This window comes from Microcaecilia unicolor, chromosome 2 (assembly GCF_901765095.1).
Source record: "Microcaecilia unicolor chromosome 2, aMicUni1.1, whole genome shotgun sequence".
Lineage (NCBI taxonomy): Eukaryota > Metazoa > Chordata > Amphibia > Gymnophiona > Siphonopidae > Microcaecilia > Microcaecilia unicolor.
In genome coordinates, this window is record NC_044032.1 from 201,197,389 (window position 1) to 201,222,017 (window position 24,629).

At 42.7% G+C, this 24,629-nt stretch overlaps 1 protein-coding gene across 1 annotated transcript in view; it reads left to right on the top strand.

The window, feature by feature from the left end:
• LOC115463266 (contactin-associated protein-like 4) overlaps positions 1 to 24,629 on the top strand; it is a 1,024,538-nt gene that overhangs the window by 522,055 nt on the left and 477,854 nt on the right. The window contains 1 exon segment of the mRNA XM_030193620.1: positions 17,255 to 17,361. Within this exon segment, the coding sequence (XP_030049480.1) occupies positions 17,255 to 17,361 (107 nt within the window).

Sequence of the window (24,629 nt, forward strand, 5' to 3'; positions counted from 1 at the left end):
TCTGCCTCATTTCTTCCTGCCTGGCTGTGGTGTTGGTTTGTCCCTGGTAAACTTGTTCCTGCTTTGCTTGTTTAGTTTCCCTCTACTCTGCTTTAACCCTTTCTGTGCAGTGCTTGGTATTTGTCTTTTGTGGGCCCTGTCTCTTTTAGGCAGCCTTTCTCTGGTGTCTGCTTTAACCGTTTCTGTACTCTTGTGAGCCCTGTTTCTTTCCTGTCCTTATACTTGAAAGTAGCCTTTCTCTGTAGTCTGCTTTTGCTTGTTTGTTATTTTCCTGTGGGCTCTGACCCTTTTCTTGTTTGTGTATTTGAAGGTAGTCCTTCCCTCTGTTCTGCTTTTCCCCTGGGTGCCCTGTGTTTGTTATTTGACTTTGGGGAGCTCTGTCCTCCTTTCCTTGTTTAGTTAGTTAGAAGCTGCCTTTTCTTTCCGTCTGCTCTTGCCCTTGGCCTGCTGTGTTTGTTTTGGCTCTGGGGGTCCTGACCCTCCTCTGCCTGGTGGATGCTAGCAGCCCTTTTTCTTCAGTCTCTCTTTTCCTGTTCGGCCATTTCTGTGGAGCTTCAGTCTTTTAGGTTTTGTGAGTCTATAGTGTCCTGCTCTGTCCACGCTTTTCCCTTTTCCCCTGTGGGCACTGCCTTCCACTACCTAGGTTACTATGTAGCCTTTGTTGTATTCTATTCCTCTGGTTGTTGTCTGTATCTGCCAGTTTGGTCTGAAGTCCTTCCCTTTGTGTCACTTCCTGGCGTTTTATGTGCTGCCTGAGCCCCAGTCCATCCTGGGATCAATCATTGTTCTTTCCCCTTCCCTAGTGTATGATTTGGTTCCAGTTCGGCCTTGCGGCCTGCAAGTGTGGTTTATTTCCCTTTTCTGGTGGTGCTTGCTGATTTCCTTGAGTGTGTGGGACTTCATGGCCCGTGTTACTGTATAGCGCCTGTTTGGTCTACCCTAGGCCTTGGCCAAAGTCCTTTCTAGGCCGCGGCCTAGGTACAAGGGCTCACGATCAGACTAACATTTTGGAGGGCTCACACTTTACTCCACAAGTGTAACAGTTAGAGTGGATCATGAGCCTGGGTCCCCTTCTCCATAGTGCACTGCACTGATCACTAGGTTACTCCAGGGACCTGATTGCTGCTCTAATAGGACTGGCATAACATCTGATGCTGCCATAGAGCCTGGTATGTACTGTTTCTTTCATATCTCTGGTGGGTGGGTGGGAGGGAGGGGGTCAGTGACCACTGGGGGAATAAGGAATAGTCATGCATTAATCCCTCCAGTGGTCATCTGGTTGTTTATGGCACCTTTTAGTGACTTATTTGTGATTGAAACAGATCTAGACCAAAACATCTAACTTTTAGCCCTGGGTGTTCTGGCTTTGCTCCATTACGGCAGAAAAATGTCCAACACTCCGGTTTACTAAGCAGTACTAGCGGCTGTCCATGCACTAGTGCCAACACAGCCTATTCACTTTGAATGGGTCATGTCAGCACTAACGTATGAATAGCTGCTAGCACTGCTTCGTAAATAGACCCCCCCCCCCCCCAAGTTTTGGGAACACCCAAATCCCACCCTCAACATGCCCCTGATATACCCCCTTGTGATCTGGATGCACTGCAAATGAACTACATGTCTTGAAAATAGTGATTTGGATGTTTTGGCCACTTTGTGTTGCTTTTTGGATGTTTTGCTATTTTGAAAATGAGCCCCTATATCATGTTATTCCTCTTTTTAGGATTCAGTCTGCCTGTCTCCAAGTTTACCTCATTGTGTTTATGCTTTTATTTAGTCATTTTGACTAGTGTAATGTTGCTAACAACATTGTAAGTTTTATGTCAAGCTGCACGGCTTTGATGAATTTCTTCATAAAGGTGGTTCATAAATAGCATTAGATAAATGTTTCCACATGTAAAGCCTGTTTTACATACAGAAAAAGATTTGTATACAAATTTTAAGTGCACACACAATGAAAAATAGGGACACAAAAAAGTGCTACTTTTACGTGATCTGCTTATATTGTAGATGCTCCTGGGGGAATTGTTTGGGCAGAATGGGGGTGAGTTGCCTAATCTTTAAAACATGAAAGTACATGTGTAGATTCCAACAGATCTACACCTTTTGGGGATGATTTTATAACAGAATGCTATATGTGAGAAGTCCACAAAGGTGCATTATTTTAATCCTGTTTCATAAAGGAAACAGGCTTGCACACATGCACTTTCTAAAATATGATCTTGTATTGCACATTTCTCGGTGTGCTTAATTTTATGCATGTGTGCAGCTGTGCGATTTTATAGAGGCTTCATTTCCATGTAAAATAGGCTTTATACATGAAAAAGCTCTATAAATTATCCCCTTTCAAAGCAGGTATAAATTTGAGCATTAGCATTTCCCTGAGAATTCACTGTATAAAGGCACATGAGGCACCTGTGAGGCCTTTATAATTTGATTTAATTTATCTACATCATTTATGGACTGCTTTTACAATCAAAAAGATGTACAGAGCAGAGTACAAAATACAATAGTCTTATCACGGGTGCCTTTATGGACTTCTCTTATAAGCTTGGTGATCACATCATTTTGCGGGAGCACTTTCCATATATGAAACAGGTTTTAAATGTAGAAAAAAGCTTTATTAAATTACCTCTTAGTTGAAGAACCACCTGCTGACTACGTCCATCTTGGCAAGGTAAAGTAACGTTGGCTGAGCTTTAAAAATGTGTGATTGATTTCCTCTTATCCTTCTTCCCCCCTCCCTCCCACCTCTCTCAGGGGGTCTTTTAACTAAAGCTTAGCTTGAGTTATCTGCAGCAGGGCCCATTTTATTCCTATGGGCCCTGCTGCAGATAACTCGAACCAGTGTCATAGCGAGGGCGGCTGACACCCGGGGCGGGTCGCCACTGCGCACCCCCCCCCCCCCGGGTGCAGCACAGCGCACCCTCCCCCGGAGCGTGATCTTACCTAGTTTAGAAGCGAGGGGCGGGCGGGAGGGCCGATCCGACACCCCCCCAGCGGCGTGAAACCCGGGGCGGACCGTCCCACCGCACCCCCTTCCTACGCCACTGACTCGAACTAAGCTTTAGTAAAAGATCCCCTCATTCTTTACTGTCTTCTTTTGGTTCCTCTTTTCCCCTTACATCCTCCTAGCTTGCTCTACCATCTTCTGCTGAAGCAGACAAAACACCGTAATCTTCTCTCCTATCCTTCTTCCCTGCATTTTTGTTGCTAGTGTAATTAACATTTGTTTCAAAATGGCTAAGACATATTTTAGTATTGTTATATAGCCACTAAATAGTGCAGAATTTAGTGAGTAGACTCCTTAAAGTACAATGTTCAAATGATCTGACTCTTTAAAGCTTCTCCGTGTTCAGTGTTTAACTGTAAGAGCCTAAAAAATGGGCAGGTCCAGAGCAGGACACTGAATTTACATATTCAGTGCTAAATTATGACATTAGCCACCTAACTGAAGGCCCCTTTTACTAAGCTGCGGCAAATATGGGTCGGTGCTGCCATTGGTGCATGTTTTACATGCACGCTGAAGCCCCCTTTTACCGCAGCTGATAAAAGTGAAGTCTCGCTTTCCTACAGAAAATGGCCACGTGGCAAGTAAAGCAATTGCTGCGTGGCCATTTTGGGTGGGAGCCCTTACTGCCACCTATTGAGGTGGCAGTAAAAGCTCCTGTGATAACCTGGCAGTAACCGGGCAGTGTGTTGTTCTGCCCGATTACTGCCGGCTACACTCGGGCTAAAAAAATAAATACATTTTTATAGCACCGGAAATTACGACATGCTAGGGGTGGGATCTACCGCTGGGCTGCTGCAGTAGTCCAGTGGTACTTCCTGTATAGCAAGTGGTAAGCCTGCATTGGACTTACTGCCGCTTAGTAAAAGGAGCCCTAAGGTACCTAAACTTAAGTACCCATGGAGGGGCATAATCGAACAGAAACGCCTATCTCCATGGGCGTTTATCTCCGAGAACGGGTCCGTGAAGGGGCGGGGCGGATCGTATTTTTTAAAAGAAAAAGACGCCCATGTTTTATTCGTCAAGGTGTGAGCTGGGCGTTTTTGCTTTTCAGCGATAATGGAAAATGAAATCGCCCAGCTCAAAAACGAATAAATCCAAGACATTTATTCGTGGGAGGGGCCAGGATTCATAGTGCACTGGTCCCCCTCACATGCCAGGACACCAACCGGGCACCCTAGGGGGCACTTTTACAAAACCAAAAAAACAGGTAAAAGAGCTCCCAGGTGCATAGCACCCTTCCCTTGGGTGTTGAGCCCCCCAAATCCCCCTCAAAACCCACTGCCCACAAGTCTACACCATTACTATAGCCCTAAGAGGTGAAGGGGGGCACCTACATGTGGGTACAGTGGGTTTGGGGGGGTTGGACGACTAGTAGCATTAAGCAGCACAATTGTAACAGGTAGGGGGGGGATGGGCCTGGGTCCACCTGCCTGACGTCCACTGCACCCCCTAACAACTGCTCCAGGGACCTGCATACTGCTGCTTGGGAGGAGGGTATGACATTTGAGGGTGAAAGTAAAAAGTTGTGAAACATCATTTGTTGTGGTGGGAGGGGGTTAGTGACCACTGGGGGAGTCAGGGGAGGTCATCCCCGACTCCCTCTGGGGGTCATCTGGTCATTTAGGGCACTTTTGGGGGCCTTATTCGTGAAAAAACAGGGTCCAGGAAAAGTGTCCTAAATTCTAGCTCAAAACTGTTCCATTATCGGCGAAGGGCGCCCATCTCTGTTCGCCCGATAACCACGCCCCAGTTCCGCCTTCACCACGCCTCCGACACGCCCCCGTCAACTTTGTCCGCACCCGCGACGGAGTGCAGTTGAAAGCGTCCAAAGTTCGGCTTTCGATTATACCGCTTTATTTGTTTTTGTGAGAAGAACGCCCATCTCCCGATTTAGGTCGGAACTTGGGCGTTATTCTCGTTCGATTATAAGCTGGATAGTCAAAGGTCATTTTAGAGGGCTTATGTATTATGCACAAATGTAAATGACAGTATTTTCCTGTACTGTAAAATGCCCTACACAAGTATATAGTGAATTTAGACAACCCCTATTTAGATGTGTTGATTCTCAGCATGCACATTTTTGAAAGGGGTGTGTTATATTTATTTTTGATTATGAAAGACAATACACACATACTTTACAAAATCTAGACATTGACATGTACCAAGTCACTTAAATGTCAACTCACAGCTCTTTTGGACCTATAGTCAGAAGTGATTAAGGAGTCAATTTTAAATCCACCACTACAATTACAAAAATATTAAATTTCTAAATTTGCTTTTTACCATAGGTGTTCATATATTCTTTGGTTGATTCTTTTGAAAATATGAGCTGAAACAAATTATAATTGGAGAAAGTGTGGCCACAGTTTTATTACAATACAATTACATACTGCAACAATAATGTTGTGTGGGTGAATTTGGTGTAACAGCCCCCAGACTAACAAGACTACATTAAGCAAGTACCAATGTCAAACCAAGCGACCTGATCAGTCAATGTTGACTGAATGAAATGAGATAGCTATATTCTGCAGATCCTATAGCCTTCCCCATAACCTGTATTATAATTTGATTATGTTACACCGTTGTTTTAGCGATATCATTGGCTGCCTATTAAACAGCGGATTTTGTTTAAGATGTTGAAGTTGGTTCCTGTTGTATATTACATAGGCCATCATCATATCTGAGGACTTTGATAACTAAACATATTTCAACTACAACTTTGTGCTCGTTCCATGCTTATAAATTAGAAGTACCACACCGGGGGCCCTTTTATAGAATGGCGGTACGCCCAACGCAGCTTGCCACTCACTCTTTTGGAACTACCGTCGGCCCAATGCAGCCACTGGCGGTAATCCCACCCCGAGCGTGCACCATTTCTGAAGGAAAAAGAAAACCCCCCAGAAATGGCTTGCATGAAAATATCCCAGCAGTAATTGGGCATTGCCATGTGCTGCCCAGTTACCGCTGGGTTAGCACGGGAGCGCTTATTGCCACCTCAGTGGGTGGCAGTAAGTGCTCACCGTCACATGGCCATGCGGTAAGAGTTCTTTTAGCACATGGCCATGTTTGCCTGGGGTCTTTATACCTACTTCGGTAAAAAGGGCCATGGCACGTGGAAAAATGACCCCTGCCACCAGCACATCTAGTCCAGTATTCTGTTTCCAACAGTGGCCAATCCAGGTCATAAGTACCTGGAAGAATCTCAAATAATAGCAAGATTCTATGCTACCAATCCCGGGGCAAGCGATTTCCCCATGTCTATCTCAATAACAGACTATGGACTTTTAGTCCAGGAACTTGTCCAAACCGTTTTTTAAACCCAGGTATGCTAACCGTTGTTACCATATCCTCTGAAACGAGTTTCAGAGTTTAATTATCGTTTGCATGAAAAAAATATTTCCTCCTATTTATTTTAAAGGTAATTTCATTGAGTGTCCCATGGTCGTTATTTTATAGTGTTCTTTAATATAGCTAATTTTGATGTTTTGTGTTTTTAGAAATGTAAACCATTTTATACTTTGTAGTTCAGCAATATATTAAGTATAATAAACATAACAACTGGGTTCTAAATTCTAAGCATTGTTCCCTGAGCATAGCTTGAATAGTAACTGCTATGGTGGTCATACGTATTGACACCAGCCTCTATACCATAACTAAGCAAACCATCCTCATTCTAGGAGGGCAGATAGGGAACAAAGTTGCCACATAGTTAACTGTTCCAAGGATCCAGTAGTCAATACAAACACAAAGCCAGATAGTCTGCTCAGAGCCTTAGGGACTAATTTCATTGGCTGAGAGGCATGTTGAACAGCAACTCTCATCAAGCCTTAATCTTCCACCTATGCACACTAAATGAATGGGCTCTGATTTGACCATGTTAAAATTGCCATAGTAAAATTCTGTGATCATCATAATTTAGGCGCTAGTACTCTCATAGCTCCATTCATCCAAAGATGTGACCTGATGCAAACGTTTCCCTGTTTCTGCACATCGAGCCACATGTTGCTTAATATTTTAGAACTTTTCTTCCCATACACCACCCCTGAAAACTTGGGCAGAGAGTGGGCATGAAAGCATTAAACAGCAAGCACATTATCCCCCTTGTTTACTAAGCCACGCTAATGGCTGTCATGTGCTAATGCCGACAGAGCCCATTCACTTTGAATGGGCTGTGTTGGCAATGCCATCCGACAACCAGTAGCACGGCTTAGTAAACAAGGGGGTATATTTACTGTGTGCTAACTGGCTATTGCATTGTTAATTTGGGACCACTTAGCACTTTCTAAATAGGAGGTGGTAAATGCTTCCATGTTAATACTCTGCAGCCACTATGCACTAATGGTAATGTTAATGCATGACCAACAATATAAAAATAAGGAAACTCTCCCAAAAGGTGCAGTATTAAACCTGGGCTTAACGTGCATTAAAATCCTGTGTGACAAAAAGTTAAGCCCAGATTTTAGAGCACTTTAGTTAAAAATGCCCCTAACATTGTTAATCCATTCTTAATCCACCCGCAAATTATTTGCTGATATTTTTTTCACTCTGTTCGCCCAATGTTTAAAACCATTTAACCGGCCAGAAGCGGTTCCTGGCTAGTTAAATGGCACGTAACCGGTTATCCAGCAATATTCAGCGGGAGATCGCTGGTTATCTCCCGCTGAATATTGCCAGTTAGCGCTTAGTGGATAACCAGTTATATCATGCAATATAATTGGCTATCCGCTAATATTCAGTGCATCTCCAGCTAAGTTTAACAGTCAGATTAGTCTATCAAAATAGCAGTTACATGTTTGGCTGGTTTAAACCTAAACAGCCAGCACTGAATGTTTAAACCAGCCAAAAATGAACTGGATATTCAATGCCTGTCATGGGAAATGGCCCAGCATTGAATATCCGGGCTCAGAGCCAACTGCAGGAGGCAGCCTGGCTAACTCCCGCGGTCTGAATATCGGGCCCTGTGTCTAGATCAGCTAATGCACCAGTCTCATCATTGTATTCCACTTTATGTCAATGAATTAGTTGAAAGCATTCCAAATTTGCTTCTTTGTCTATAATCTAACATGTTTGTATGGATATTATTTAGCACAATCAATGATCCTTTAATAAATGGAATATGCAGAAAGTGGCAATATGATGTCTGTTCTTTTACACTGCTAAAAGCCATGCACCCTGGCTTAGATTACATCTTTTAGATTAGTTTTTGATTATTTCTAGTCCAATAATGTGGTTGTTAGTTACATATCAGCGGCACATGCACGTACACTTAAAAGCATTTTATTGATTCTGTATGAGAAATACTTGAGCTGTACTTTATTGTTTCTGGTCTAAACGATCCATTATTGTGCAGTCAACATGTTAAATATTTTCAAGTATCCTTACAGAAAAGAGATTCACTGAAAGCTTTCTGTGTTCATGGAAAGGAAATTTCATTCTAAATGGAAATTCTTTAAAGCAGTTTGTATCAAGCCCTTCCTGGAATACCATCCCAGGCAGTCTGATTTTCAGGATATCCACAAAAAATATACACAAGATAGATTTGCCTGCAATAGAGGCAGTTAGTGTAAACCTATTTCATGCATATTAATTTTGGATATCCTGAAAATCAAACTGGTTTGAGTACTCCAGGACTGAATTGAGAAACACTGCTTTTAAGGCATGCAACCAAATTTACTAATTGAATTCAATCAGTGTGACTTAAGTGTCCTTGAAAGATGCACTGAAATTTCACAGAAGAAAATGGAACTGTATTTTAAATTGTTTCCCCATATATAAACCCCTGGATTCTATATGCATTGCCAAAATTTGGGCATGGATCCCAGATCCGTGTGCAAACTAATAAGTTAATGAGCCTTAATTAATAATTGGAGTTAATTGGCACTCATTTGATTTCCGTGTGGATCTACCCTGTGCCCTATTCTATAAAATGTACACTAAATGTTATAGTCTGCGGCTCAAAAGGGGACGTAGCCAAGGGCAGGTCAGGGGCTTTCTCAGAAATTAGGCACGGTGTTATAGAGTAGGATCATTTACACCCCCAACTGCCATTAGTTGTGCGCTAGCATTTACACCAGGTTTCAGCAAGTGTAAGTGTGGCACCCAATGTTAGACATGAGATAAGTATTCTATAAGATAAGATAGTATTCTATAAAAAGAGCTCCATGCAGAGCTTCCTTTGCACAGCACTAGTTTAGTGTGGATCTTCCCGGCACCTAACACTGGATGCCTTTATAGAATTCCCCCCCCCCCCAAAAAAAAAAAATAAAATAAAAGTAATTCTCAAAAACATTTCTATAGACTAAAGGAAGTAAAGGGTAATGGGTCATCCCAGTGACAAGTTTTCGCTACCTACGAAATATTCTCAACTCTTCACTCTCATTCTTACCCAAGATATCACACTTGTCCATGGTTAGTTTCCTCATCTTCCACCAACTACGGGCCATCCGCCATTTTTTTCATCTCAATGCATTTCACGGGCTTAGCCCCTCATTTTTTTTATCCCATCTTGATTATTTGCAATTTCTTCTACGCCGGTCTTCCATGCACCACATTAAAGAAAGTACAGACCCTCCATAATACAGCTATCAGGCTGCTCTGCCATGCACATCACAATAATCACATAACTCACTTACTGAAAAAGCGCCATTGGCTACTTATAGAAGAGCGGATCATCCATAAGGTAGCAACATTAACCTTCAAGGCTTTTAGGCTGGGTGCCCCTGATAATTTATCCTATCTCACGATTATATACTTACCTACTAGGGTTCTCCACTCATTAAATGATCATCATCTTGTCCTACAAAGTCCAAAGTCTGCTCAATTGGAGTCTCCTAGACGCATTGCCTTTTTCTTTCTTTCTTTCACCGTATACTTGGAATGGATTTACCCTCTTTATTCACAGCAACCTTCTGTTTAAGAGTTTTAGAGCTGAATTAAAGACCTGACTTTTCGGATGGGCTTATTGAGGTGCAGACCTAATGGGATCACCAGATGGAACTTAGTCTCCTTCCCTGCACTCTAGCTTGTATTCTGATCCTCTCCCTCATTCTCTCTCACAATTTCCTGCGTGCATGGTTTACTTTCCTATTTAAATTGCAGTTACTTTCATTTTTTTCCCTTAAAATATATTTAGTTTGTACACTGCTCTGCTGTGCCTGCCAGTTAGAGTGGTTTAGCAAGTACCAATAAACTATAAACTATACTGCTTTTCTGTGTTACAATCACAGGAGTTTACATTTATTATATACAGGTACCCTCAAAAATTAGAATTTTTATAACTCTGGAAGCCAGAATTGTGTGTCCCTGCTGTACCTGACCACTCCCATCCCTTTCACCAGAGGCTACCATTCCTTAATACGGCACCCCTCCCACAACAACAAAAGAGTCATCAGTCCCTTTAAGTGGCAACTTCCTGGCCACAGCTTTATTAGCAAAGTTAGATTAACAACATTCAACGAACAGATGGGATGGTGTGTACCCAAGTCAATCCAGCAGTCACAAATGTTGAGTTCATTTGCTGATACCCCCCCCCCACCCCCTCACTACCATATTGGTTGCTGGGAGGGGTGTTGTCTTCTACAACAATGTCCAAGGCTGTTGGCTCCATCCTCATCATATTGCTAGCTGACATCTACAGAACTGGACAAGGACCTCACTAGGCCAAAGCATTCCTAAAACAACCACTGTGATTTGCCGCAACACACTGACTCTGGGGCTCCTTAGCCCCCCAAATGTAATTCTTGGTTTAGGTAACCTGATACCCTTATACTCCACTGTGACTACTGCTAAACAGAACACTTGATAATGGGAGGAAGGGCGGGAAATCACAGCAAGCAGAAAGTACCGGGTGCCTTCTCTTCTGCACCTCACTATTCCTTCTCCTGCCTAAACCTCTCCCAGCACCACCCCCCATGATTTTCCTTCCCCTGAGAGGCAATGTCCTTCTCCATACCACAATTAAATTATGAAAACAATACTCATTCCCCCTTTTACTCCCATCCCCTTCCCCATCTCCCACCAAACCTATACCCACTGCCTCTCAAAACCTACAAAGTCCCATTGGAAATAGCAGATTGGGTCCCAGATTATTTCTACTGGCTGGGACTTGGTCCAGATGGCTCTTTATAATTTGTATATCCTTTATGGGGTACAGGAACTTCTGCAGTGCTATTTTGTTTGTCCTTTTATCCACTGTAGCTGGTAACATTTCTTGGAGTGGGGTTAGAATGCGATTTGGAACTGCAGGCATGTTTTTGAATTTTCAGAATCCCATGCATATTTTTATTCTGAACAAATGAGTAGGCATAAATGTGTATGTTCACTATATCGTTAATAATTTTCAAATGTTTATACTTTTTTGTCTGAAAATCCTGTAGCTAGTTGCTAACATGTCTTACTGCATTGGTACATATTAATACTGTTAATGCATAATAGTAACTAGTCAGACCACATTTCAACTTTTTATAATTATTTATTTATCTAAAAATTTTGTATACCACCTAAAGCCTAAGTGTTTTAAATTAAATTATGAATGTCACCTAATTAAGAAGTGTACATTTATTTGCAATAATCCCTATGGTCTTGCATAACTACCGGTTCTCCTTTATCTGTGACCTTTATTTTAATTTTTATATTTACAGCCAAATTTCTTAAAACTGCTCTTTCTTCCTTAAAGTACATGAAAAGGGTATTAGATATACCCCCTCCGGCTGATATTCAGCACGCGGCGGTCAGCATTTTTTAAAACAATGACTACCATGGGCAGATTTAGCCCTGGATATTCAATGTCAGGCGAAATATGGGTACCAACATTGAATATGTGGGGCTAAGTAATTTTAAGGAAGCTGCTGGGGCTTATGCAGGCCCTGGTTGAATATTGGCCAGGATCTGCATAAGATGCCTTTGGCCCCTCCATATCCCCCTCCTTCCCTCGTGACCCTGATCCCTCCTCCCTGCATATATTTAAGGGCTGACCAAGGCCTCCCTGCCCACCCCAACCCTGTAGGCCCTCCCTGGCTAACTTGTAAACACCTGGTGGTCCACTGGGTTCATATGGACAGAAGGAATTCTCACTTGCTTCTGCCTGATGTGGTAGCTATTGTAAAATGACTGCTTCAGCCTCTAACAGCAGCCTTGTGGTAGTTGCTATAAACAGCACACCTAACTTTGATAGCTTGCATCTTCTAAAAGAGTGTAGCCATCGGAGGGGCATGGATGAGTCAGGGCCCAGCATTTAGATGCAGTCTTATAGAATGCTTGCATTTAAGAACCTAAATGCTAGTAAGTAGGCATGAGCATTTACACCAGCCTTTTGCTCATACTTAAAGATAGGCGTGAGAATGTAGAGTTAAGTTAGTATTCTATAACGGCAGTTGCACATGGAATTTCCATTATAGAATCCATGCTTGTATCAAGGCACCTATTTTTAAGTGTAATTTACTAAATCTACCTCTTAGATCATTCTATCTGATCCCAAACAAAGCCTGGACTCTTCAGTGTGGGCTTTTATGGTTAAGATGAATTTGTATCTGATTGAGATATTGGGAGGGAGGAATTCAGATAAGTGTCTATCTGCATAATCGATAATTTTTCTGTATATGTGAAGTCTTGAAGAGTAAGGTTTGAATATTAATTAAAACAATGGAGGTGTTTTAACCTGTGATTATAATAAATACCATGAGTTTTCTTATGGCAAAATTCTGATGTCTTTTTCCTCCAAAATTTTAATAAATAATATAATTTAAAACTTATTCAACATAACAGATCTTTGTAATGTGCATGTGTGTGTGTGGTGTGTTTTTTTTGGGGGGGGGGGAATTGTGCTCATTTCTGAGGATTTTGGGATTGTTTGCATTATAAAGACTGTTATTCACATTAGATGAAAATGGAAAGGAAATAGTAGACACATACCCCCCCCCCCCCCCCCCCCAATATTGAAAAGCATTTATTCTGCCAGGATCGGTACCTGGCAGGTTAAATGCCCCATAATCGAATATCTGGCAATATTCAGTAGGGAATAGCTAGCTATCCTCTGCTGAATATTGCCAGTTAGCAGCTAATGGATAATTGGTTATAGCAGCCGATATAACTGGCTATCTGCCAATTTTCAGCCCAAGTTTAGTGGCCAGGGGAAATGTCTCCTGTTCTGAAGAGCTTGAAAAATGATTTTGGTAGTTGAGATCTCAAAGTACTCACAATCATGAAAATCAATTTTGTGCTTAAAATTTGTTTTATCTATATGGTCAAAGCAGTACATAATTTTATTTCTATGAACACATTCCTTTCAACATTAGCTAATATTTTATTAAGTGCTGTAATTGTTACTACTCATATTAAAACCAGTTTTCATTTGACTATATCCGCAAGGTCAGTAGTTTCCTTTTATTCAAAGACTTTGAATTCATTCATTTAGGTATTTATATACTACTTAGACCTAAGCAGTTTACAGTTTCATTTTACAGGTATTGGGTCTGTTCCTAGTGAGCTCACAGTCTAAGTAGTATGTTGTACTACTGTTGTACCTGGCAGTGACATAGCTACGTGGGGCCAGGGGGGCCTGGGCCCCCGTAGATTTGGCCCTGGAACTCCCTGCTGATGACCCGCCCAACCCCACCCCGCCGCCAACCCACTGTCGCCTGCCTTTGCTGGCAGGGGACCCCAACCCCCGCCAGTCAAGGTCCTCTTCTTCTCGCAAAAGGCTTCCTTCTGTTTATGACGTCCTGCACATACAAAGAAGGAAGCCTTTTGCGAGAAGAGGGCCTCGGTTGGCGGGGGTTGAGCTCCCCCGCCAGCAAAGGTAGTTGACGGCGGGTTGGCGGCGGGAGGGGGGTGAGAGGGTCGGTGGCAGGGGGGGCAAAGTCGGCAATGGCGGGGGGGGGGGGGGTTGATGGCACTGGGGGGGGGGGGCTAAAATGTGCCCCCTCACCTCGGGCTCTGGACCCCCCTCCCACCGAAGTCTGGCTATGCCCCTGGTACCTGGGCCAACAGAAAGATAATTGATTTGCCCAGGGTCACATGGAGCTGCAGAGGGAATTGAAACTGGTTCCCCAGGATCTCAACCCACTGCCAACCATCAGGCAGCAGCAGGAATGGAACACAGTTTCCCAGGTCCGCAGCCTGCTACACTAACCATTAGGCCACTCCCCCACTCTATTAAATTAGAAAGTAAAAACATACATCTTGGGGTGATAGTATGTGAGGATTTAAAGGCGACGAAAGTGTGACAAGGCGGTGGCCGTAGCTAGAAGGTTGTTAGGCTGTATAGAGAGAGGTGTGACCAGCAGAAAAAAGGGGGTGTTGATGCCCCTTTATAAGTTGTTGGTGAGGCCCCACCTATAGTATTGTGTTCAGTTTCGGAGGCCGTATCTTGCTAAGGATGTAAAAAGAATTGAAGCGGTGCAAAGAAAAGCTACGAGAATGGTATGGGATTTGCGTTACAAGACGTATGAGGAGAGACTTGCTGACCTGAACATGTATACTCTGGAGGAAAGGAGAAACAGGGGTGATATGATACAGACGTTCAAATATTTGAAAGGTATTAATCTACAAACGAACCTTTTCCGCAGATGCAAAGGCAGTAGAATGAGAGGACATGAAATGAGATTGAAGGGGGGCAGACTCAAGAAAAATGTCAGGAAGCATTTTTTCACAGAGAGAGTAGTGGATGCTTGGAATGCCATCCCGCGGGAGGTGGTGGAGATGAAAATGGTAACGGAATTCAAACATGCGTGGGATAAACATAAAGGAATCCTGTTCAGAAGGAATGGATCCTCAGGAGCTTAGCCGAGATTGGGTGGCAAGAGCCGGTAGTGTGAGGCGGGGATAGTGCTGAGCAGACTTATACGATCTGTGCCAGAGCCGGTGGTGGGAGGAGGGGCTGGTGGTTGGGAGGCGGGAATAGTGCTGGGCAGACTTATACAGTCTGTGCCGGGGCTGGTGGTTGGGGGGCGGGGATAGTGCTGGGCAGACTTATACGGTCTGTGCCCTGAAAAAGACAGGTACAGTCAAGGTAAGGTATACACAAAAAGTGGCACATATGAGTTATCTTGTTGGGCAGACTGGATGGACCATGTAGGTCTTTTTCTGCCGTCATCTACTATGTAACTCATGTAACTATGTGGTTTTTACCTTAGACATTGCTGGAGAAAATGTTATGAATACAGACTTGAACCTTCTTTCTGTTTGGATACTTATTCAACAAGATAAATATGAGCATATCTAGAAATATAAAAGTATGTGAATTGATTTGGTTCCTACCACAAACCCTCTTGTCAGTAATGCCTATCTCAAATGTGGATAAATGTAGATCTGGTGTTGCAGTTTGCTTGCACTTTTACCTACATGTGGAGGAGCATTTCTGAAAGGACATCCAAGTCAGAATGTCCCAAATGGATGCCCATCTCACATGTATTTTCAAACAGGATACAGCCTGTTTGAAAATACATGAAATGGACGTCCATTTGCTGGAAATATCCAGCAAGATCATCCTTTTTACAAAATGAAACATCTAATTTTAGGTGGTGAGAAACAAGGGAGATGGAAGTCTGTGTGCAGCAGCATTCTTAGAAAATCACCACAGAGATGTCTCTGAAGAGCAGAGGGTCAGCCTAATGGTTAGTGCAGTGGACTGTAAACCATGGGACCCAGGTTCAAATCTTTGTTTTTGTAATTATGAGCCCTCCATGAACAGAAAAAATACCTACTGTATCTGAATGTACACCATTTTCAATAGCCTTCAGGCTTACAGGTGTCTTATATGTTTAGGTACTGTAGGTATTTTTCTGTTTCTGGAGGGCTCACAATTAAAAAAAAAAGAGCTGAAGTGGGATCTGCTACTACTACTACTACTATTAAACATTTCTATAGCGCTGCTAGACTTACGCAGCACTGTACAAATTAACATGAAAAGACAGTCCCTGCTCAACAGAGCTTACAATCTAAATTGAACAGACAAACAGACAGCTAGGGGTGGGGAAATTGCAGTGGTAGGGGTGATAAGTGAGGGTGTTGAGTAAGAGAGTCATGGTTAGGAGTCAAAAGCAGTAGCAAAGAGGTGGGCTTTAAGCCTAGACTTGAAGACAGCCAAGGATCTGAACCTGGGTCTCTTGGTTTACAGTCCACTGCACTAACCATGATGCTACTCCTTAGACCTGCTTGTTGTTTTGTTAAGAAAGCCCATAATACCTGCAGTGGTTTACCAAGGGGGGGGGGGTGGGGGCGGTCCACCCCGGGTGCACGCCGCTGGGGGGGAGGTGCCGCGCGCCTGTTGGCCGAGTCCGCTCATTCCCTCCCTGCTGCTCCCTCTGCGCGGAACAGATTACTTCCTGTTCTGGGGCAGAGGGAGCAGCAGGGAACGAGTGGACTCGGAGCCGACAGGTGCGCGGCACCCCCCCAGCAGGTAAAAATGCACCCGGGGGGGGGTGTAATTTTGCCGGGTTGGGTGGGGCTGCACCCGGGGGGAGCGCATCGGCGATCCGCCCCGGGTGTCAGCCAGCCTAGGAACGCCACTGAATACCTGTTTCAGTTTCAGAGAAAGGGGAGGGGGACAGAAACCACTGGGGGATTAAGGAGGTGTCATGCATTAATCTCTTCAGTAGTCAGCTGCTCAATCAGAACACCTTTCTGGAATCTGTTCCTAAATAAGGGCATCCTTCTTTTTAGACATAGATGTTTCTTCCCCTTCAGTAATCACTGCTGGACATCCAGATTTCAGGCCCTTCCCAATCTCACTGAAAACATGCCCAGATCAGGCCCCCTTGCAGTTTGAGTGTATTGCAGTTTCGGACGTCCCTATTATGCCATTACAAAATCAGGATTTGATCCTTTCAAGCATATGGACATCCACTTTGGCCTTTTGAAATGTTTATATGCTTCGGAAACGAGCACCAAAGTGTGGACATTTCAGAAAGTCCTTTTCTATTTTGGAGTATGGTTTTGAAAATTACCCTCATTGTACTAAGCAGAAATTATTGTTGCTTCTGGATGAATCTGACTCGTATTCCATATTTTCTTGATTGACTTCATTATATTTACTGTGCGAGTAAAAAATGCTGAACAAATGCAAGCACTCATAGAATAGTGTCTGAAAATGTAATTACTAAGTTAATCATATACTTTAAAACAAGAGAGAAATGCTATCCTCTGCAGTAATTATTACCGCCACATTGTAAACAAGCCTTTCAAGCTACTTGAATGAAGATGTGTATTTGGTAAGATAATATTACCTTCTTCGTGTTCCTTTAGGTGCCTACCTAACTACTGTGAACATGGAGGAGAATGCTCACAGTCCTGGACCACGTTCTACTGCAACTGTACAAATACAGGCTACATGGGAGCCACATGCCATTACTGTAAGCATTACCTTCAAACACCTTTCTATTTTAGTATAGGTAATGATTTCACTCAGAAACTAACCACTAGTACTGAGCCAAAACAGAATACGCATAGGTATTCTAAGGGGCACAGTTTGGTTGGAATGGAAATGGAGTTGCAGTGTGTATGCATGCTTTATTAAAATATTTGGGTACGCATCTGGATACATACACACATTTACACCATTTTTGGACTTTAGTTTTTGTTCCAGAAATGGCAAAGAAAGCCCAAGATCAAATATTTTATACCACATTCATTGTTGGTTCAATCATAAATTGATAATGAGTGTGACTGTTGGGCAGACTGGATGGACAATTCAAGTGGTTGTCTGCCATCATCTACTATGTAAGAGTAAATTTGTGCATTTGAACTGACATGATACTGAGGCTGGATCTGGGTGCCCATTGTATGCAGACACATGGAGGGGCATAATCGAACAGAAGCGCCTATCTCCATGAGCATTTATCTCCGAGAACGGGTCCGTGAAGGGGCGGGCCGAACCGTATTTTCGAAAAAATGGACGTTTTTGAGCTGGGCGTTTGTTTTTTTTAGCGATAATGGAAACTAAAAACGCCCACTCAAAAACGTCCTAATCCGAGCAATTTGGTCATGGGAGGGGCCAGGATTGGTAGTACACTGGCCCCCCTGATATGCCAGGACACCAACTGGGCACCCTAGGTCAGTGCGGTGGACTTCAGAAAAAGCTCCCACATGCATAGCTCCCTTACCACGGGTGCTGAGCTCCCAACCCCCCTCCCCCAAAACCCACTACCCACAAATGTACAACACTACCATAGCTCTTAGGGGTGAAGGGGGCACCTACATGTGGGTACAGTGGGTTTTGGAGACCTCCCATTTACCAGCACAAGTGTTACAGCTGGGGGGGGGGATGGGCCTGGGGCCACCTGTCTGAAGTGCACTGCGGTACCCACTAAAAGTGCTCCAGGGACCTGCATACACGCAGGCCTCTAGGACTTGTTGCTGCTGTATAACATTGGCACACCAGTTGACACCTGAAGACTAATCTCTCCGAAAACGTCCTTTATTGGAATAAACTGTGTTTACTCACAGTTAACTGCAGATCAGAGGTTGTGGCCCACTGGCAACGAGTCCCCCTGGTACTGAGATTAGCAGTAGGTCAGAGCTGGCAGAATGCTGTACAATGCCCTCTTTCAGCCACATTCAAGGGAAGAACTAAGTTGTCTAACGTGGCTAACACAGGAAAGGGAACTAAAACTGGCTTACAAAAATGGCCACTACCGCATGGACTACAACAGGGCACACTCTGACCCAGTAGGCAGGGGTAAAAACACCATGGGAGTAGAGCCTACCAACTACCAACATTGTGAGACTGTAACACAAGCTAATGAAATCATGGAGCCCAATACCCTACACCCAAGACAATGCAATGCTGATGTGACCCTGTACTGCACCCGAGAGCCACATCTGACCCAGGGAAAGGCTGTGAGAGGATCGAACACATTCTGCTGTCATGGAGGTGGGTACAGCATTTGAGGCTGGCATAGAGGCTGGAAAAAAAGTTTGTAAAGTGGGGTTTTTTTTGGTGGGAGGGGGTTAGTGACCACTGGGGGAGTCCGGGGAGGTCATCCCTGATTCCCTCCAGTGGTCATCTGGGCAGTTGGAGCACTTTTTTGGGACTTGTTCGTGAAAAAAAAAGGGTAAAAAAAAAAGTGACCCCAAAATCACGGTAAAAACGCCTTTTTTTTCCGATTATCAGCTAAAGACGCCCATCTCTCCTCGGCTGATAACCACTCTCCAGTTCCGCCTCCGACACGCCTCCGTCAACTTTATTCTTTTCCGCGACGGAGTGCAGTTTGAAACGCACAAAATTGGCTTTCGATTATACCGATTTAGGCGTCTTTAAGAGATAAACGTCTATCTCCCGATTTTGGTCGCACTATAGGCGTTTTTCTCTTTCGAAAATAAGCAGGATAGGCATCTATGTTGCCTTTAAAAATAGGGATAAAATAGTTGCATTCTTGGAATTTCAACATAGGTATCCTTCATATGTACAACAGGAAGGGGTGGAGGAGTAGCCTAATGGTTAGACCAGCAGGCTAGGAACCAGAGGGTTCAAGTTCACATCCAACAGCAGTTCCTTATAGTGTTACTTAGGGCCACTTTTACCAAGCTGCAGCAAAAGGGGGTCTGCACTGGCTTCGGCGTGTGTCTTTTACATGCGCCAAGACCCCCTTTTACTGCAGTGAGTAAAAAGTAGGTCTTTCTTTTTTTAAAAGAAATGGCTGTACGGCAAGTGAAGCACTTGCCACATGGCCATTTTGGGTGAGAGCCCTTATCACTACCCATTGAGATGGTGGTAAGGGATCCCATGCTAACCCTGCGGTAATCGGGCAGCACATGATACTGTCTGATTACCGCCAGGTACACATCAGCGCAACAAAAGTATGGGGCCCTTTTACAAAGGTGCACTAAAAAATTGCTTGCGATAGTGTAGATGCATGTTTTGGACGTGCGCAAAATCATTTTTCAATGCACCTGTAAAAAATGCCTTCTATAAATATTTGCTGAAAATGGACATGTAGCAAAATGAAAATTGCTGTGCATCCATTTTGGGTCTGAGAGCTTACTGCCAGCTATTGACATAGTGGTAAGGTCTCACGCGGTAACCGGGCGGCAATGGTCTATGTGCATAAAATGCTGATTACTGCCCATGCGCCAGAAAATAAAAATATTTTCTAGCGCGGCAATGCAAATGCGTGTCAAAAATGAAATTACTGCAAGGCCCACGCGGTAACCGGATGGTAACTCAAAATTGACGCATATTGGGCATGTGTAGGTATACATATAAAGTAGCACAAATGAGTTTATCTTGTTGGGCAGACTGGATGGACCGTACAGGTCTTTTTCTGCCATCACTTACTATGTGTAGGTGCCTCCGCGGCTTAATAAAAAGGCCCCTAAATATATTCTTGTGGTGCCGGATATGATGGCACGCTGTGGGTGGGAGTTACCACTGGGCTGCTGTGGTAGCCCAGCGGTACTTCCTCTTTAGCGAGTGGTACGCCCATGTTGGGTTTCCTGCCGCTTTGTAAAAGGTGCCCTAAGTCGCGTAGCCCTTCACTGCCTTGGGATGGCCAAGAGTGGCACTGGCAACCTCACCCCATTTAGGGCTTGCCATTTAAACTGTTACACTTTGTAGAAGCCCCATAAGATATTAACAGCATGCTGCTTGTGGGTAGTAGAGAGCATGCAACAGGAATATTATAAAGAAAACAAGATATATTTTTAAATTATTTTCTGTATTGAGACAGCCTCTGGGGACAATAGGTAAACTTTCAAGTTTCTCAATATGATGTATTGCAGTGAATTGAAGAATAACTTGTTTTTCATTGTTCTCAACCACATTTTTAAAATATAATGGTTTAAATAGGGTTCCTTATGAAGAAAAACAGCAATTCTATTCTCTCATACAGGAATCTTTGTTAACTAACCAGACAAACATCTGCTGCAGGAGGCATAAGCTCAGCATCAGTGAATACAGTTTGTTTTATGCAGGGCAGAATAATAGTGGTGAATTACAGGATGATCCAAGGAAGTCAAATTAGTATTACAATATTTGGTATGCACTGAGAATTCATGAATATGTGAAAGAATGTGAGGTAAAAACTAAGATCATTTTAATTTTGATATTACTGAAAATATTAAATTGGCTGTTGGGATTGGAGGGGTAGCCTAACGATTAGCACAGGGTACTGACATCCTAGGCAACTGGGCTCAATGCCTGCTGCAGTTCCTTGTAACTTTGAGCAAGTTACTTATGGAGTCTTTTACTAAAGCTTAGCTCAAGTTATCTGCACCAGGGACCATTTTATTCCTATGGGTCTTTCTGCAGATAACTCGAGCTAAGCTCCCCCTTAACCCTCCATTGTCCCAGGTACAAAACTTAGATTATGAGCCCACTAGTGACAGAGAACGTACCTGCATGTGATGTGTACAGCTTTGCATATGTCTAGCAGCACTATAAAAATGATTAGTAGTAGGAAATCAGGAGGTTAATTTAACATTTATATTACAGAAACAGACTTTCAAGATTTTCACCTTAAGCACAGTTTAACAGATTCTGAGGCTTTGTACTCCACTATTGGTTAGTGTTGTTAGAAATTTATTGAGAGCTTTCAGTATATTTCATGATATTATTATTATTATTTTGATGCGGTTGTTTGTGATTTATTGAATGCTTTGGTCCCTCATTCCTCTTTTTTTTATTGTGTATCCCTCAGCACATGCCTGGGAATAAGATGGGGCCACACAAGATGTACAAAGGGAAATAACATCTCACCATCAGTAAATTACACTTCATTTGATAAATCAGCTCCACACCTTTTACCATACAAAAGGCATTAGCCTTCAGATGAATGAACATCAGGTGAAGTACTAAACAATGCTTTAATTGCAACAGTGAAGGCAGAAGCTGCTCCCATTGTATGCCCTGAATCCCAGTAGATCACATTTGAATTCTCAGAGCAGCCAAACTGCACCAATTTCTATATCACAAAGAAAGTGATAGGTTCCCCAAATCCCTCAACCTTATCAAAAAATTGCCAAAGTTACCAAAGAGATAGCCATCATATCACTTCACATGCCTACAGCTTAGCATAAACAATAAAGTCCACTACCAACTGAGCCTAAAAAAGTGATCAATCCTCTTACCCCACTGATATCTTCCAACCAACTTGATATGCCTTCTATGGGGTGAATTCTATAAATCATGTCTAAAAAATCAGCATGGAAAAAAACCATGTAAGCACTAGGCTATAAGCCACACCTAAAATTAGGTGCAATTGATAGAATAGTATTTAAGCACAGGGGTTGTGTGTAAATGTAGGTGCATCTACTTGCACCAATGAAAACATGGTGCAAATGCCCCCACCTAAATGTATGCACAGAACCCCCTTATTCTATAATTGCACATGTAATGAATCCACACCCATGCTCCACCCCAAAATGCCCATGACCCTCCTATTTCTGTACCCCCTTTTCTGGGACACGCATAAAATTTAGGCATGATTCACACACCTAAATTTACGCATGTATATAGTCATTTCAATTCGCACCAATAATTGCTTGTTAAAAAGCCAATTATTGGCACTAATTGGCTTGTTATTCAATGAAATTACATGTGCAAATTGGGCATATGTATATGTCTACTTCCAGGACACTCCTCAACAAGTGCCCGAAGACTCTGGAAGCAATGGCCACAACCCCATTGTCATTTTAATTGAGGTTTCCTCTGATTTTGAGATCATCATCAAGAAGCAAAACTACTGGAAATGGCAACGTCAGCAACTTCATTAGTGAAACCCAGGACATGTCTTGTTATCAGCATCACATTTAAATGCAGTCAATGCAAAACTAACAATCTCAAAAATGGACAATAGGCTGGTTGGCGACTGATGGCCTGTACTAACGCCATATTGTCCAAACATATGATCATTCTCCATGGAGCCAAGTGAACACCCAGCAATGAAAACAAGAAACAATTATAAGAAGACAATATTCTGGCACCAACCTCTAACACACCAGTTCTGAAACAAAGGGCATGCATACCATGCCTGCTAGAAAAACAAAAGTCCAAAACAGTGGCTCTCAGAGGCATTTGAAAACAATTTCAGGTCCCATTTATAGTAGTTGTATTTTATTCTATTTGGTCATTTCTATTCTGCTTTGAATCTTGTGGTGCAAAACAGACTACAAAATAAATAAAAAAAGAACCCCAAATGGATTGAATTACATTGAAAAGCAAACAGTGCACTTTTTTAATATATCTGATTTAAGTATTCATAGGTCAAGATCGCTGAAATGAGAATAAATATTTTGAGTGCTTTGCAAAAAAGAATGTAAGGTGTAATTAAATTAATTTCAACATGGACTCTATTCCATATTTTAGCTCCCTGAAATGTTAATAAGTGTTCCCATACTGATTTTAGAGACAGAAAATCAAGTGATACATTTGTAAAATTTCTCAAGTGAGTCCTGTTGGCCGAAAATTTTAAAAAGCTCACTGAGGGGACCCTTTTACTAAGCCTCGTAGGCGCCTATGGAATTACCACCCGGCTACTGTGTGGCCCGGGCAGTAATTTCATTTTTTACGTGTGTCCACTACGTGTGCTGAAAAATATTTTTTATTTTCTGGCATGCAGGTAGTAATCGGCATTTGAACATTTGCTGACCATTACTCTCGGTTAACGCATGATACCTTACCGCTAAGTGAATGGATGGTGTAAGGATCTCAGATCCAAAATGGACATGCGCCAATTTTCATTTTGACGCATGCCCATTTTTGGCCCCACCCCCCCCCAAAAGAGGCATTTTTTACAGGTGCGCTGAAAAATGGATCTGCGTGCATCCAAAACACGCGCCTACACTAGCACAGGCCACTTTTCAGTGCATCTTACTAAAAAGACCCCTGACTGACTCTGAGTTCAGACCATAAAAAGTTTTGTTCACAAGCAAGCAATTTTAAAATGGATTGTGAATTTTAACTTTAACCAATGTATTTAAAAGGAGACTAGCCAAACTAAATGTTCACAAGTTAAAGATTAGTCTAGCAGACACATGTTGCAGCAGTTGAAGTCACTTTAATGACTGTTTATTTAAAGAACAATGTAGTGCATTGCAATAATCCAAGAATGGTACTAGAACTGCTTGGCTTATTGCACTGAATGCTAAGGGACTCAAAGAAGATCAAATTGCTCTTAATTTCCACAAATTGAAGAAAATGTTTTTCACCAAATCATTAGTCTGGCTTTTGAATGACAATTTGGAATCTACGATTATGCCCAACACACTAGACTTTACCTCAAATTTTAATTAAATGCCTGAAAAAAGAGCTATTACTTCTGAGGAGAACCCATTGTTGGTCTCAAAACCATACTAATTTTGTCTTTTTGAGTATTAATTTCAGAAAATTAGCTGTGGTGCAATCTTCAACAATGCAAATGTATTATCCAAACAGTCTAAAACAGGACATAAAACAAATATATTGTCTGCATATGACAATGAAAAAAATGCCCATATTTTTAAATACCCTCCTAGATGACTCATATAGACATTAACTGATTGAGGTGACAAGGGTGACCCTTGGGGAACACCACAATTTGATTGCCAACTTTCTGAAATTCCACCATGTTATAATGCCTATTCCCTAAAATAAAGTAAACCATCTGAGAACTGATCCTCCTATTCCCATCTCACACAACCTATT